Below are 16,393 nucleotides of genomic sequence, written 5' to 3' on the forward strand. Positions count from 1 at the left end.
GTGATCGACGAGTTGTCATCACCCGAGGTTTTTTTCTTTTGATCTGAACAAGATCAAAGGGTTTTTCCTCGTACCAAATCGTTGTGTTCATTTCATTTTCGTTCATACAATTACTGTTATCATTTTAGCACTAGACTTCACTTTACAGATTTGGATACATTATCCTTAGCAGATTTTTATCCAAAACAGTGTGCATATATAAATAAAAGTTAGAATAGTTATCAAATTTTAATAAAAATGTTTATACACATTATTGCTATTACTTAGTATATGTATATGCATATATATATTTCCAATGTACATAATTAAAGAAGTGTTTATGATGCTTATGTGGATACTTTTGTACCTATTACATTTCTTGATTAGGATATAAGCGGCTTGTGTTGATAATGTATTATAATATTAGCTTTAATTATAACAAGATTATTGAAGTAATAACTGAACTTTATTATAACTAAGAAACAAGAGAGTAAAGAGATGTGAGAATTATTAATTCTACTGGGATAATCATAACCCGTTACAATATATGGTATTTATAATACCAAAACGACTGCTTATAGATATTGTTAGGGGGGGACAAGATTTCATTATTGGTTTGACAAAAATGCAAAATATGTCATACAAAAACGTTGGTGGTTCATAACACTTCATATATTCTTTTTATATATGCTTTTATGAGTGACAGAAAAGTAAATACAATAAAATAATGAAATAAATATTATTTTTTTAAATAGAGATAAATATGAGAAGTAGATAGAGTTTTTGAAGATTAATAAATTTTATGAATAAAATTACTTTTAATTAAAATTTTGAATGAGATTAAAGATTTTGATGTGAATAAAACCAAACAATATGTTTTTAACCCATCAAGTAATTTGTCTAATTTAAATAATGAAAAACATCTAAAATACACGTCAAACGTGTAATTTTAAAAGTTAACGTTGACTTTTCAAATTGACAATAAATATGTGTTTAGTGCGAATGCACACTATATGTGGATATCTTTAGGTGAAAATTGGCCATCACATTTAGGGACAGACCAAGAAACTTTTTTTAAAGGGGACGCAATATTTTCAAGGTCAATTGTTTGTTGATATGAAGGATCCTTAATTATAATAAAACTAGGGTATAGTCCGTGTTATATACGGGTGGAAAAACATGTCAACAAATATAATAAATTTAAACAACAAATTCAAACAACACAAAAATTCTTCAAACTTTCAAACCAAAACGTTAACCATTTACTTTGTATAGATATTAAAAGTTAAAAGTTACAATAAGTTAATATACACCGAACAAATAAAAAACATCAACAAAAGACATAAACATGTTCTTTCATATTAAATCACCGTCAACTTCTTCAAACATTTTACCAAAAGAAACTCATTTTGCTTCACCACCTGAAAATATAATAAATCAATAGCATCAAAATTAAATATGTTATAATAAATAATACTATTATTAGAATAAATTGTTAACTTCAAACATTCTATCAAAAGAAACTCATATTGAATACTTATTTTTTTTGACCAATCTTGCAACAAACTTTTAAATCACTAACATTAATATTTTGTTAAACTTGCAAAACTTAAGAACGTTTTACAATAAATGAATTTTCAAATAACTTTGAAAAGATTGTTTAAATTTATGTTGACTTTGGAAAGATTAACTTTATCATAAAATCGGTTGCTAAATAAGTGTGTGTATATGTGTGTGTGTGTGTGTGTGTGTTTGTGTTAAAAGGAAAATCAAACCCGAGCTGATCCATTAAAAAAATATGTATTTAACTCTAAAAAGTTTTGAAATATAATTTGTTATTATGGAAATGTCAAATCCGTTTTAAACTAATTTATTGACTGCTTAACAAAATAGTTTGTAAAAACAATCAAGAATTTAATTTGTTCTTATTTAAAATTCAAAATTTTGACAACAAATTAAAATATAAAAGGAGTAGATAATATTAATTTTGTTAAACGTATTATGTATAGAAACTTTCTAAACATAAGTTTAAATATAATAAACCGGTTTATTGTTAATAATTATCTCTAAAAATAACATATTGATTATAAAAATACTATTATTAGAATAATTATACATTGAATATTATAAATTAAAAAAATAAATTATATTCAAATAATCAAGTCCAAATATAACCGATTCATTATAAAACAAAATATTATTAGAATGTATTATATTCTAATATTTAATATTTCCATGTTTAAGGTTTTTCGAAAATCAGTTAATATTTAATAATAATACATTGAGTAATTTAGAAATCAAATAATAACAGTAATAAAAACATAAATTATTTCCTTAATTATCGTTTTTATAGTTAAAGCTTTAAATAGAATTTGAATTTCAAATTATAGTAAACATGTCAACTAATAACGGATTAAGTTAATGTACATTTATATTTTTAGAAAATTATAGAATAAATTATATTTGGAAGATTAGTATTATAATACAATATGTATTTTAAAGATCAATATTATAATATAGTAAATTTAGTAAATTTATAATTTAGTAAATATTAATAAATAATTAGTAAATTTATAATTACTAACATTACTATTTTTTTAAATCACTAACATTAATATTTTGTTAAACTTGCAAAACTTAAAAACGTTTTACGATAAATGAATTTTCAAATAACTTTGAAAAGATTGTTTAAATTTATGTTGACTTTGGAAAGATTAACTTTATCATAAAATCGGTTGCTAATTAAGTATATATATATATGTGTGTGTGTGTGTGTGTGTGTAAAAAGGAAAATCAAATCCGAGCTAAACCATTAAAAAAATATGTATTTAACTCTAAAAAGTTTTGAAATATAATTTGTTATTATGAAAATGTCAAATCCGTTTTAAACTAATTTAACACTGCTTAACAAAAGTAGCTTGTAAAAACAATCAAGAATTTAATTTGTTCGTATTTGAAATTCAAAATTTTGACCACAAATTAAAACATAGTAGGATTAGATAATATTAATTTTGTTAAACGTATTATGTATAGAAACTTTCTAAACATAAGTTTGAATATAATAAACCGGTTTATTGTAAATAATTATCTCCAAAAATAACATATTGATTATAAAAAATAATATTATTAGAATAATTATACATTGAATGTTATAAATTAAAAAATAAATTATATTCAAATAATCATGTCAAAAAATAACCGATTGATTGTAAAAAAAAGGTATTATTAGAATGTATTATATTCTAATATTTAATATTTCCTTGTTTATGGTTTTTCGAAAATCAGTTAATATTTAATAATAATACATTGAGTAATTTAGGAATCAAATAATTACAATAATAAAAACACAAATTATTTCCTTAATTATCGTTTTTATAGTCAAAGCTTTAAATATAATTTGAATTTCAAATTATAGTAAATAGGTCAACTAATAACAGATTAAATTAATGTACATTTATATTTTTAGAATATTCTAGAATAAGTTATATTTGGAAGATCAATATTATACTTTAATATGTGTTTTAAATATCAATATTATAATATAGTAAATTTTGTAAATTTTATAATTTAGTAAATATTAATAAAAAATTAGTAAATTTATAATTAAATTTCTGGAATATTAAAGATTAATATAATATATGAAACAAATAATTTACAAACAAATTTATTAAAAATTCAAAACAATTGTATTATTAAATCGAAGTTTTTGACTTTTGATAAAACTGAATCAAAATTGTCCGGAAAAAAAATCAAAAATTGGACGAAAATTATGTTTGTTAATATTTAGTAAAGAAAACAATAACAAATTGGACGGAAAAATCAGAAATTGGACGGAAATTCACTTCTTAATATTTACTAAACAAAACAATAAGAAATTGGACGGAAAACTTAAGAATTTGACAAAGAAAACAATAAAATATTGGACGGAAAAAAATTAAGAAATTGGACGGAAATTCACTTCTTATTATTCACTAAACAAAACAATAACAAATTGGCCGGAAAATCTCAGAAAACATAAAATATGCCTATAACAAAGTGGCTGGAATATATTCATCGGATATTATAATAACTAACTAACTCTGTGTGCAAGAATGGATTGTTAATTACCTTTAATATATTCATCGGAGAATCGATATGTTATAATCATCATTAATTGACCAAAAAAAACCTTATAACATCTCCTCTGAGAAACGATCAATTGAACGGAATCGAACCGATTGAAGACATCAATAACCTTGGAAGTGAAGAAAAACATGGTAGATTAAACAATTGTTGGTAAATACAGTAGTCAGTAGATGTTCGATGTTGGATCTGAGCGGCGGAATTAGGGTTCGTATGTTCTTGAAGAGGTTAGAGAGAAAAATGAGTGGTGAAATTGGTGGTGGGTTATGAAAAATCTTCAAATATAAGTTTTTTGGGTGTGTGATGAATATGACACGTGGTAGGATTAAAGACACTCTTAGAATGGAAAGATGGTGAGTTGGAGACCTAGGTGGACAACCTAGTAAAAAAACACGTGAAAGACTTGTATTGATTTAATAGATTAGTAAGATATGAGACTCAAATAATGCAATGAAAACTATAATCCTTTTATATTTTTAATAATAATACTAAAAATATGAACAAATGAACATGCTTAGTATTATTTCACTTACATGGTAAGATCTAGCTGTCAAGGTAAGCCGGTCTATGGGGATCCAACTCGAGCTATGGTTTAGGCCCTACTTGAGAAGGGACCAAGTTCCTAAAAGGAGTGTAAAATCTTGAAAATTCGACGAGTTTTAGAAGCCCATCAGTCTTTATATTAGGTTTGTCATATTGTCGTCTCATTCGGAAATCAAGATGACTTGTAAAAGTTTGCCGTTTAATTGTTCTTGCGCTATTATGTCATAATGTTATACCATATAACTTCTAGATTTCTAGTTGGTGTAGGCAAATGGGATGTGGGGTGTATATAATTTAAACAAAAGTATGTTCTTTGGTTACATTTTATAGATAGAAATACAGAAAAGAATAGCAATAGTCTGAGAAGTTATTATTCATTTTTAACATGAAACATCCAAACCATTAATCTCAAGTCTAATTCACAAAATACATCCAAATGGTAATGTCATACCCAAACTTGCACAAAAGCAACATACATACACCACACACAACACACACACTATAAAATACACAAGTAATCTTTAAATAAGGGCACCATGTCCTGCTAAAAACTTACCCACAAGAAAGTCCTTCCAAAGCCAAAGAAGGTTTATGGTTTTCTGGGAACATAATAATATAGCTGAATACAGCTTTCAGTACACAAGTTAACAACAAATTTTGTCATTTCCTATATACAACCAACCAACACATAACCTTAAACCACAGCATTACATTATGAAAATGAAAAACAAAACCTAAGTATATCATAATTCATACCCTATCCCAATCTGTCAATTACTGCTTACCAAAAAACCTGAGACTCAACCAAACTCGGTACATAACAACCGTATTTCCACATTTCGGACAAAAATCGTACCTCTTGGAGATCTCCACACACGCATCGTGTTTGACTTTTTACAAACGTTTAGATAACAGAACTCGCTAAAGATAACTCGTGAAGCTCACTTAGCATCCATTCCTCGCCGGTTTGACCACCAAGAACAATGGCCCGTGTACCGCCAACGACACACGTGCTATGACCCCAGGCAAACCGCGGGGGCCGCCCGGGTACGTTCAATATCCGCCAGGTAGGTTTCTCTTCCGTGGGGTCAAGGATATAGAGCTGTGAGGCTGAGTGAAGACCTGCAACTGACCCACCAAAGACCAGTATCCTCCCGCCAGGAAGGCTTACGGCTACATGGTCAAGCCTGGGCGGCGGACCGATGCCGCCCGGATTACCAGCGCCGGGCATCCCGCTACCCGTCACGGATCTCCAACATGGTTCATCCTCACTTAAATCCATAGTGAACACGTCACTAGACCGGAACCTAAGGGGCCCGCTTTTTGCAAGACCGCCAAACATTAATATTTTACGACCACCGTACACCGATAAAGTGTGTCCAAGACGAGAAGGCGGGGTCCATGTGACAGGTATCTCTCTCCAAATCGGCTTCTCCATTGATAAATCAAGTAAAAAGGTGTCACTTAAAAGTACACCTGAATCCGCACAACCACCCGAAACAATTAATTTTGTCCCATCAAGGGTGCAAGAACTGTGCCATGATCGTGGAAGCGGAGGGGCTAAACCGGAAATTTCACGCCACGTAGGATGCTTAGCGTCTAAATCCAACAAAAACACATCATTAAGCAAACCCTGGGTCCCGCACCCACCAAACACCACTAAATTAGAACCGTTGACACACGAAAGTGTGTGACCCCACCTGCCTGGTGGCGGTGAGCCAACTTTCACGTGCTGCCACTCGGGTTTGCTAGAATTCAAATCGAGTACAAAAGTATCATTCATCGGTTGCATATTAACACCCTCGCCACCAAATAAAACCACCCGGTTTCCAACTGCGCACGCGCTGAAATTGCACCGTGACGGCTCCACCGCACCACCAACCGTCACCTTCCGCCACGCAGCAGCTTCGAGTGTAGTAAGCTCCCGAGCCAACCGGCCCCACCCTAACCGTTTAGCACCCGGAACTGTCTCTAAAACCCGAGTGGTTTCACTACCCCACGCATTCTGGCACACCATTCTCCATAAGTCCTCGTTTTTCACCACCTCGTAAAACCGCCTGCAAACTGAACCTACGGATGCAATATCCCGTGGGGTCAACCGTGAGAGAATCTTCAAACAAATCACTTCATCACTTAATTGTAGAATCCTACAGAGTCCACGAGAAGGACTGCGGGTCCCGTCTGGGGTTAACCGGAAAGAAAGAAGACTGGACCGAAACGGGTCGGATGACTTCACGGTTCCGTGGGTTGTGGAGCCCGGGAGCGGGCCCAGGTCAAGGTCAACTTCTGTAAAGAACTGGATACCAATGATATGGGTTATTACTTCATCATCACCGTATATTGGGGTCATACGCAGTCGATTCATTAACGGGGTACCGTCTTTTGTAAAATTTAGTAACTCTCCTTTGAATTCAATCCCGTCTTCAAGGAATCTTCTAATTTCTGAGACTACTGTGGAGTCCACAAGTGGGTGTCTTCTTTTTGCATACGGGCCTCTGCATTGCAAGAACCGGCTGAAAACAAATACAAAAATTAGAGAAGAAAAAAGTAATATTTAAAAGTAATGCAACACATTATAAAAAAAATAACTAGAACTGGCATTAAAACTACATTCAGGCAGCTTTTGATCTGCGGCCGTTTGACCTACTTCCATTTAAACATAACTTTTTAATTGGTCCATTTAATTGCCAGTTTTAAGTTTTCTTAAACGAAATGAGACAGCATATAGGCGAACAATGTGTATAAGCTACCTCAAGTTCTTTCATTACACTAGCTCTTACTATCATTATTTGTTATGGTTGAAGATTATCCTAATTTCCTATTTAGCAAATCACTTAGTAAATGCTAGAAGCAAATTGACATTACAATCTGTCATAAATCATAATGCATCATGCATGTATTCAGATTTAGATTACATTACACCTAGGGGCACCACCGACAAAGCAGAAAAGCACAAAGCTAGTGTCAATAGACCAAAAATCTGTAACATAAGATGCAGTGTGTGTATTTTCTAGTTTTATCTTCACATTTTGTTACTTGTGTATAACTGAATTTCTGGCCCTTAACTCCCATAAATTCCCTTTTCTAGTTGCTAAGTGTAGACTCATCATTAGAACATTAATAAATTAATAGAACATTAATAAATCTATTTTTATATCGCCTTGATCCAATCCTTCAAGTATACACCCTAATTTCTCATATATGTATATACTACACGACACACGTATTATACACACGCACATAAATACACAACTATGCATACATATCACAATAACACACACATATATACCATACATATAACACTGTTTGTCGTATACGTATGCACAGAAACAGAACTATCAAATGTGAAGATGTGAAGTTGCAAACTTCAGCGGCCTTCGCAAGTAAACAATATTGTCATGGAAACATGTGAAACAAGTACAAATAATGCTCAAGTAAGAGTGTAACATTTTGTAAGCCTCTGTAAGGTGCAAGGTTAATTGTTGTACGTGTACGTGCTTGATGCAGAAATTTTATATGGCAGTGACTACATTGCATTTCACATCTGCTATGCATGGCAGCCTATAAATGTATCGCTTTGTGTGCACAAATTATAAAAATATGGCAGAGATACCATGACACAGTCTTAAGTTGTGTAAATAAATAAAAGAATTAGCAAAAAACTCTTTGTACCTAGAGTTCATAAGTAAACATGCAACAGTAAAGCAACTTAATAACTGTAGTATAAGCAAGGGGCATTTGAAGTAAAACTTAAATCATGGCAAGGATCTACAAATCTAATGCAAGAGCTAAGAAATCAGTCCTGAAACTATTTAAGATCTCGATACATATGCAACACATCATTATTTCAGAAAGGATAAAAGTAAAGAAGATTCAATATAATGAAACAAGGGTTTCCTAACAGCAGTATGACTCATTTTCATGTTTTCAACTCGTCCACAAATTATGTGAAATTAGATGTCTTGTCAATATGTATATATTCATATTATAAGTCGAAATCCTGTACTTTTGAAACTAGCACACTAGATTTCAGACCCTACACACCTCAAACAGATGACTTAAATTCTCACACTTCCAAGTTTCTAGTGTAAAGATTTGACATAATGGACATTTTTTTCTTTTCGAAATTCCAGTCGGGTGTAGAGATGAAAACAGAATTTCAATTCATATTTAACTTTCTGAATAAACATTAAATATAGAAGTAATGCCGAGAACAAACAACAAATGTGAATACTGCATCATTCCCTACGAGACACAATATTTAGTGTAATGAACCAAAGCGTAACACACAGTAAAAACTCAAAAACCTCAATAAAAAAGTTTTGAAATTTAACTAAGAGATAGCTATTGCAAAATTTGCATCATTCCCTACTAGACACAATTTTTAGTTTAGTTACCGTGAGCAGTACACATTCAAAAGTCTAGCGCTAAACCTTGTAAAAGACAGTAAAACAAAGCTTTGAAGCTGAATAAAGAATGGAGTCTGGGATGTGACAATGACAATCTTTTCACGGTATTAGTTTTTCTATAATTTAATTTGTCACATAGATCTTCCAACACTAAAGAAGCAAAAATGGGCAGACCTCAATAAATACTATCAGAGCTTCTTACTTCTTAAGCGGTTAACACATGGTGTACGGAAGGCATAAAAAAATAATCATAAGTTGCTGATTCTCAGTTTTAGGAACATGTGACATAGGATGGGTTAAAGGCATACCACTGAGGGGAGACATATGGGAACAGTCGGTCAATCAACAGCTAAATCAGAAAGAATGCTTGATAGTATGAGTACAAACCAGAATGCCAAGTTACTTGGGTTCAAACTAGAAGCAGAAAGGCGAAGTAAGCCGTCACATAAATCTAGCTAATCTTCAAACTAGAATGCATTTATGTCAACATAATAGCAATCCAATACCTAATCATTTGGTACAAAATAGAATACCATGCACCAAATATAGATAGAAAGTTATTGTTAATGGACAAAACTCACATCATTCTTCAAACGGAAGCATATACAATGTCTGAACCTACACCAAAATAACCTAGAAAACTGAATTGATGTTACTCTTATGTCTCCGTTGCTGTAAATAATTCACCATATACATAACATGTATAAGAGTGGAAAACATTTGCTAGACTTGGTGCATTCACGGTCTAGTAGTTAGTACAACAATGCCCAAGCCTTCATATAAACTACAAAGATACATGCTAATGTTATGCTCTTTCTTTATTCTAAGAAACCCTAAAGCTCCTAAGCACAAGCCCCAGATGTTTAGTTATTTCAATCATTAAACTAAGAATACTCCTAATACATCATCAAACATTGGTCTATAGTTACTATCCGCCAATAGGTTATAATTTCGATCATTAATAATAACAACTTATCCAAAACAAAACACAAAACTCACCAATTCCGACCGAGTACTTCCTCGGCCCGATAGCCGGTAATAATCTCGAAGACCGAATTGACATAAATAATGGGATGATCAGGCTCCAACGCATCCGACACCACAAAGCCACACGGCGCGGGCTGCAGCAAACTATCTACTGGGAACGGCAACGGCCCGCCATCGTTCAACAAAAACCCACCTTCCTCATCTCCACTCAGATCAGAATTACTACTATCCCACTCCATGTTATTCAATAACCGGTTCAACCCATCAAATTGGATGGTTAAGATTGTACGAATTGAGTGATTGGATGATGGGTGTGAATGAAAAGAAGGTGAATTGGATATAAATGAGTGAATTTGGGTATTTTGGGAATTAGGGTTTTGTGTGTGTGTGAAATTGGGGATTTTTTTGGTGAAATGAGTGGTGTGGACGGAACTGGGGATTACCGACTTAGACTACTCCCATCGGTGATTTTTGCCTAAGAGATCGGACCAAAAAAAAAAAATTAAAAAAGCCATGACTAGTTCACGACCACGGTCAAGATTGCAAACAAATTTGGAGATAGTGGAATCCAAGCGTCACACTTGGGTTGGTTGCTTTTTATTTTATTTTTTGATTTTTCTCTTAACATAATTCATTTTAATTATAATTTGATTTTTCTTAAATAACTTATAAATTTAAAATTTTAAAAAAATTTAAAAACACAATCTTATTTAGTTTTTTTTTGTGAACATTCCGGTATAAATTTTATGAAAAATGAAGTTCGTTTCAAAATTTGCATTTTTAATACAAATTAAATATTAACATTATCTTCGTCACCACATGTCACGATTTTATATTTAAAAAAAATATAATTACTTAATTATATTTATATAGTTAATCAAAACTAATTATAAATTGAATTTATTTAATAAAAAAAAGGATGAGATTGGGTTGTTAATGAGAGTAAAAGATTGGAGTGAGTTAAATTTTGTAGATTGAAGAGAGAGAAATTAATTTTATAATGTGGGATTGAGATTGTGAGATTGTTAATGGGAGTAGTTTTACCTTATTATGAGTTTATTGCATTTGCACCCACCGTCACACGTTTCTTTTTTTGCTAAAATATAATAATAACATTTATTATTATTACTAGCTTATATCACGGGGTTTTTTTCGTTTATAATATTTATATATACTTTTTAATTTTAATTTTATTTGTTGTTAGGATAAAATGTTAATAATATATTTAAGATTTGATGATTAAAGAGTTTATAAATAAATGAGATGTTACAACCTGTTTAAAAACCATCTTGGTTTGGCGAGATCCGTGACTCGATTATTTTTTTTTACTATAAAACTGTTTCTTAATATAAATAATATATTTTTCTTAAAAAAATTAGATATTAATTTTTAGTATATCCCTATTTTATAGGATTTTCATATCAATATTTGGTTTAGTGAGATTAATTTTGAATATAATGCGATGTTATAACCCGTTTAAGGTTATCTAAGTTTGGTGAGGCCCATACCGTGAATTCGGGTCAAATGCATGAGAAGTCTCCATTTACAAATAGAACAATCTTGTGACTTGAGAGAATGCAGGATTCAATCATGGAGCTTTTAAATGTTTCGTTTATATATATTTAAGATTAAGATTGGAAAGTTTGGTGCCGCTAAGTCTTGATTGGGCCACTTAGCGGCACCATACTTGTCAATTGCTTTTTTTTTCGTTTTTTTAGTTATAGTATCGTAACGAATAACGGAAGACAGTCAAACGTTAATTTTGTGGTTTTTTGTTTGACTGACTTCCGATACCGTAACAAACGTGATGGAAACCGACTGATTCTACCTAGACTCATCGCCTCAATGTCCAGGACCGACAACGCTCGAGTTTTACCAACGACCATGGTTACCGACGGACATCACCCTGCACATAAATTTTTATATTATCCATTTTTTGCCCTGGTACCGTAACGAAAACTGACCAAATGTCAATTTTATTTTTTTATTTCCGGTATCCTAACGAACGTGACGGAAACCGAACGAATTCACATAGATTCATTGCATTTTGTTTTAAATCCGGTACCATAACGCACGTAACGAACCGATGCTTTTTAGCTTTGGTACCGTAACGAACGTGATAGAAACCGATCGAATTTGCTTACACTCACTGTCTCAACGCCCGGGATCAACAACGCTCGGGTCTTCCCAACGTTCGTGTTTTATCAACCGACGCTACCCATTAGTCCACCTCAATTTTTATTTTATTTTTGGTTTTATATTTGTTTTTAGTTATGATATCATAACGCACACAACATCGAAACCGATTGAATACGCGTAAACGTATCGACTCAACAACCGAGACCGACAATATTTGGGTTTTACCAACCTGCCCAAATCAGTTTAAAAAATCAAAACCAGTTTGGGTTGAAACCGGTTCGATTTGGTCAACAAAAGTCAAAGTCAGTTTATGACCGGTTTTGGTTCGGGTTGAAACCGGTTTCTTTACTAGGTTTTGACCAGTTTCGGGACTGGTTTTTGCTTGGTTTCGGTTCGGTTAACCAGTTTGGAACAGGCTTTGGGGGAGAAAATTACAAACCGGTTCCTAACATACGGTTTCTGCGAATGACGGGTCGGTTTGGTTAGTTTGAAAAGAAAGGTAAGGGTTAAAGATATGTATTTGTTTAGTTATGGAACAAGATCCATAAAACATCTGAAAGGATTTGAAAACATGCACACATTGTTAAAGCAAATATCACATACACAACCTTTTCACGTTAGTCTTTTGAGTCAAAAATGAGGAAATACAAAAGGATCATATTCGGTAGCTATCTTCAATAAAAGATTATAAACACAATATTAGAAATCTGAGCGAAAAAAAAAACTATAATATAAATATCCTAATTAAGTTAATATCACTCACTGTTGTACAAATACTTATCAAATTCAGGTTGATGACGAAGCAGGTCATAGTACTGTTTAAACGACTATAAGTATAACTAGGGGTGTGCATGGATAGGTTTGGGGCGGTTTTGAGCCAAACCCATAACCATAACCATAACCGATCCATTATGGCGATTTCAGTTAATCGGTTTTGAAGGTTATAACGAGTCGGTTTGGTCGGTTAACCGTAATCAAAACAATGTATCTACGCCTAATTGCCTAAAAGTTTGGTATCAGATATTACAAAAAAAATGACATGACATAGTCCAACAAAATATATAATCCATAATACTAATACCAAATATATATAAAAAAAAGGCAACATATAATCCAACAATAAAATTCCAAGTGAATTCAATAACAAACGTTGAACCAAAACCATCAAAATGGTATATTCCGACCATATGTTTGGTGGAAGTTAGCCTAAAACATATTGTTGGTTAAATAAATAATTCGGTTCTGTTATGGCGGGTTTGAAATTATCTTTAACCAAAATGACTCATATTTGGCGGTTTTTGAAAATTCACTAAACCGACCGTTTAAAACCGGTTATGTCAGTTATGGTTCGTTTAAACGGTTATGGCGGTTAAGTTGCTCACCCTTAAGGATAATATAATGACTCCAAATATCAAATAAATAAATACATGAAGCGATTACAAAATCCCAAAGCAAAAACTAGTAAGTTTGACTCTAGAAGTCAAAACATGATCTAAAGAACAAGGAGTACCTGAAAAGACAAACCAGTACATAACATGAGTACCAATATGAAGTCAAAAGTATTGGTCAGTCAACTGATTAAACATAACTGACCAAACACAACCAAGTATGTATAAATATATATACATCTACATATAAGAATGCACCATCAAAGTAAGACATTTATATTATCAATGAGTTACATAAATAATAACTAACATAAAACTTTTATAATATCATCATAGATCAATCTTATGCTGACTTCAAGTATTGTGAAGAAAGTGCAGGGGTTGATCCTCAAAATGTTTAAAGTCTTTTAATATTTATCATTACATAAAGCCTAAATATCTTATGATCACCACAGTTATCACAAATCCTATTATAATACCCCCGGCAAGTAAGCTTAACCGAATGACCCATGGTAATCCATCATCATGTTTCTTGCCATCATAAGCTGTAGCATTAGATTGAAGTCTCGTCTTTATTTAATGGAACACCACAGAGATGGTTTTCAAGGAAGTTTGACTCGTTTAAGCTTTGAATGTGAGGGCTCGCTGGAATTCTTCCTGTCAGGTTGTTGTAGGAAATATTGAAAGTGCTTATATAATCCAACTTTGTAACGCTCGATGGAAGTTTCCCAGAAAGATTGTTTAGTGACAAATCAAGAGATTCAAGACTAAGCGTGTCTCCAATCTTCTCTGGGATCTTTCCCGTTAAATGATTTCTTGATAGGTTCAAAGATATTAAATGCTTGAGGGATGTTAGCTCGCTTGGAACACTTCCAGTAAAGTTACTATACGAAAGGTTAAGATAATGTAGGCTGTTAAGAGAACCGATGAATTTAGGAACTTGAGCCCCTTCAAAGTTGTTGCAACTCAAGTCCAGATGCCTAAGACGCTTGAGGTCCAACAAAGATTGCGTTATACGGCCTTTCAGTTGTTGCTGGCGTGCATGGAATGAACCCGCATCGACACACTCACCATAAAGCAAGCCCACTGAGATGAATGGCGTCAACATGGCCCGTAGAATTAACACAAGAAATCCCAAGCCACGTGCAACAATCTTTGTTGTCGGCATTCCAAGAAGCCAGACGATCTGTTGGATCAACGAGGCCGTTCTTGAAGGTAAGCAGGGCGTTTCTCTCCTCTTCGATGCATCTCACATGATAGTTAGAAGCGTATGAAACAACAAAGCATGCCAAAACCAAGAGAGAGAGACAGGTATAGGTATACGAGATCGACATGGTTGGTCCGTGAAGCATCTGATTCAGTTCAAATCATAATAGTTTAAAATAAAGCAATAAGTTTACCACACTTTGACCCGTTAATAAAAGCCTCCGTTAATTTGACCCGGTAGCAATTCAAAATGATGGTCGGTTAACAGTTTTAGAAAGAAACCAAACAAATGGTCTCCTTACAAAAATATCAAAATAGCAAGAAGAAGAATATGGGTAGGGTAAAACTGTGAATTTGGTAAATTAATTAAGGTTAAAGAAAACCGGAATAAGTATGTGCTACACATTCACATTGTTAATAATTTAGCTGACAGCAAGCTCGTTCCAAGTTCACGGATTATATATAGATTGAATCAAGTGACCAAATAACAATAATAATAATAATAATAAGACTCAGAAACGTACCAATTTAGGGTTGTGAGTTGTAGAGAGCATCTCAGAATCGAGTTAAGTTATGGTAGTGATGGTGTGAGGCTGAAACGGATCTCCGGAAGAAAGAATAATGAAGTTGGTAAAGGGTTTGATCCTACCCTACATGAAAGATACTCCTTAGATATTTTTTTCAAATCACTTATGTTTCAAAGTATATCTTAACTGCTAATTCTGTCTTTTGGCAAGAATTGCAAATTAACTTCTTAAGTTAGATTAGATGTTCGGGTATATATGATATGCACTTATCTTAACTCCTTACTTCTCCCCTCTTAAGATGCAGCAAGTCTTTTCAAAAAGTAATATCTGCTTCCCATACGTAAATAACTCAAATTATCCAAAATTTTGCAAAAGTATAACCTAAACATTTTCAATTTTTTTAAAATATAATACTTTATAAGGGATACTGACGTATAGGCTACACATGACTGACATGGAACAAAATAACATTTTTTTGCAGTCTATAAGAGCCCTATAGGCGTTTAATGGCTCGTACTGCTCCCTGACACACCATAAAACCTATACGGTCGTATATGGCTATACTAGGGGAGCAAACGAGCCGAGCCGAGCCCCGTTTAACTTACACAGAGCTCGAGTTTGGCTCGTTTCGAGCTATATATTCGAAGCTCGAGCTCGGCTCGGGCTCGGCTTGTTTACTTTTATCAATTATTTTTTATATAATTATAATTATTTTATATTTTTTTTTCTTTTATAATTTTATGTATAAAAGAATATATATATTATTTAGTTATTTTTATTTATTTTTTCATAACATTATATTTATTAATCAATAATTATTAAATATATATTTTAAAAAAATTATATAAATGTCAGACTCGTTTAGGCTCGCGAGCCGGCTTGAGCTCGATAAGTAAAGCTCGGGCTTGTTTATTAAACGCGCTTATTTTTAGGCTCAAGCTCGGGCTCGGGCTCGATAAAGCTCGGCTCGATAGAGCTTTTTAATGAGCCGATCTCGAGTACCTCGCGAGCAGCTCGGCTCATTTGCACCCCAAGGCTATACAACCGTATAGAAAACTTTTGTAGAAAAGTCAGCATGCCTTTGAACATTGTT

General features: G+C 32.7%; 1 protein-coding gene across 1 annotated transcript; it reads right to left on the minus strand.

Moving 5' to 3' along the window:
• Positions 1-5,175: 5,175 nt before the first annotated feature.
• LOC143585179 (adagio protein 1-like) lies at positions 5,176-10,426 on the minus strand. Its single transcript, XM_077067022.1, has 2 exons — positions 10,053-10,426; positions 5,176-7,157 (listed from the first exon to the last, which is right to left on the minus strand). The coding sequence occupies exons 1-2, from the start codon at positions 10,277-10,279 to the stop codon at positions 5,549-5,551; spliced, it is 1,836 nt and encodes a 611-aa protein (XP_076923137.1). The 5' UTR covers positions 10,280-10,426; the 3' UTR covers positions 5,176-5,548.
• Positions 10,427-16,393: the final 5,967 nt, after the last annotated feature.

Source organism: Bidens hawaiensis, unplaced genomic scaffold (assembly GCF_021521415.1).
Source record: "Bidens hawaiensis isolate Kalapana, Puna unplaced genomic scaffold, B.hawaiensis_p1.1 tig00033604_1, whole genome shotgun sequence".
NCBI classification, from domain to species: domain Eukaryota; kingdom Viridiplantae; phylum Streptophyta; class Magnoliopsida; order Asterales; family Asteraceae; genus Bidens; species Bidens hawaiensis.